This window comes from Stegastes partitus, unplaced genomic scaffold (genome assembly GCF_000690725.1).
Source record: "Stegastes partitus isolate 25-593 unplaced genomic scaffold, Stegastes_partitus-1.0.2 Scaffold824, whole genome shotgun sequence".
Classification (NCBI taxonomy): Eukaryota; Metazoa; Chordata; class Actinopteri; family Pomacentridae; genus Stegastes; species Stegastes partitus.
The window spans coordinates 173,180-173,912 of NW_007578555.1; the positions used below are offsets into that span (position 1 = coordinate 173,180).

General features: G+C 57.2%; 1 protein-coding gene across 1 annotated transcript in view; it reads left to right on the top strand.

Moving 5' to 3' along the window:
* The window catches only part of rprd2b (regulation of nuclear pre-mRNA domain containing 2b), a 20,007-nt gene extending 19,711 nt beyond the window's left edge, over positions 1–296 (top strand). The window contains exon 11 of the mRNA XM_008292705.1: positions 29–296. Within this exon, the coding sequence (XP_008290927.1) occupies positions 29–296 (268 nt within the window). The remainder of the gene's footprint in view (positions 1–28) is intronic.
* The last annotated feature ends 437 nt before the right edge of the window (positions 297–733 follow it).

Consider the following 733-nt stretch of genomic DNA (forward strand, 5'->3'; position numbering starts at 1 on the left):
ACTCCCCCGCCATGGACGCCGCCCCCAGCCGCTCCCTCGCTCAGCCTCCCGCCAGTCCTCCAGCCGGCCAGCAGCCCCGCGGCCAGACCTCCAACCCCGTGCCCCTCCTCAACCTGCCCACCTCCAGGCCCCCGATGCTCTCCGGTCCGCAGAGACCCCTGCTGCGAGGACGGACCCCCTCCCAGCAGCAAGACCACCCCATGGGCGGGTTTCGTGGGGGGAAGCGGGCCGGGCCTCCGTTCGCAGGCGGTCCCTTCCACGCTCAGAAGAGGCCTTTCCTCCCACCGCGCTACTGAAGTGGCGGCTGACAAGCTGAATGAGCAGCCGTCCAGCAGAGCCGTGTGCTAGCCCTGCTGGTATGAGCCCAGATATCTGTTCGTTAGCTTCAAGTAAAACTACCGTAGCTTGTGTGTAAATAGCTGATTAAACCTTCACGCCGAGCAAGGCAGCGACCATCTGTACAGCTGAGAGGTGATGGGTTACGTAGTGCAGAGGCTCCATTTCTCCACCACGACGTTCATGAGGATGAAGGTTTCATTGCGTCTGGTTCAAGAGTGACAAAACCTAGAGGGTAGTTCTAGTAGAAATTAAAGCAATGCTGCATTTAGAGTTTCCTACATGTGTGATTCTTGGGACGTTTCACCTGAGAGTGAGAGAAACTAAACGCAGTCATTCAGCATTTTGGGAAATGTGTCGATGAGCTTTCTGGATGAGGTTTACATGCAAACATTGA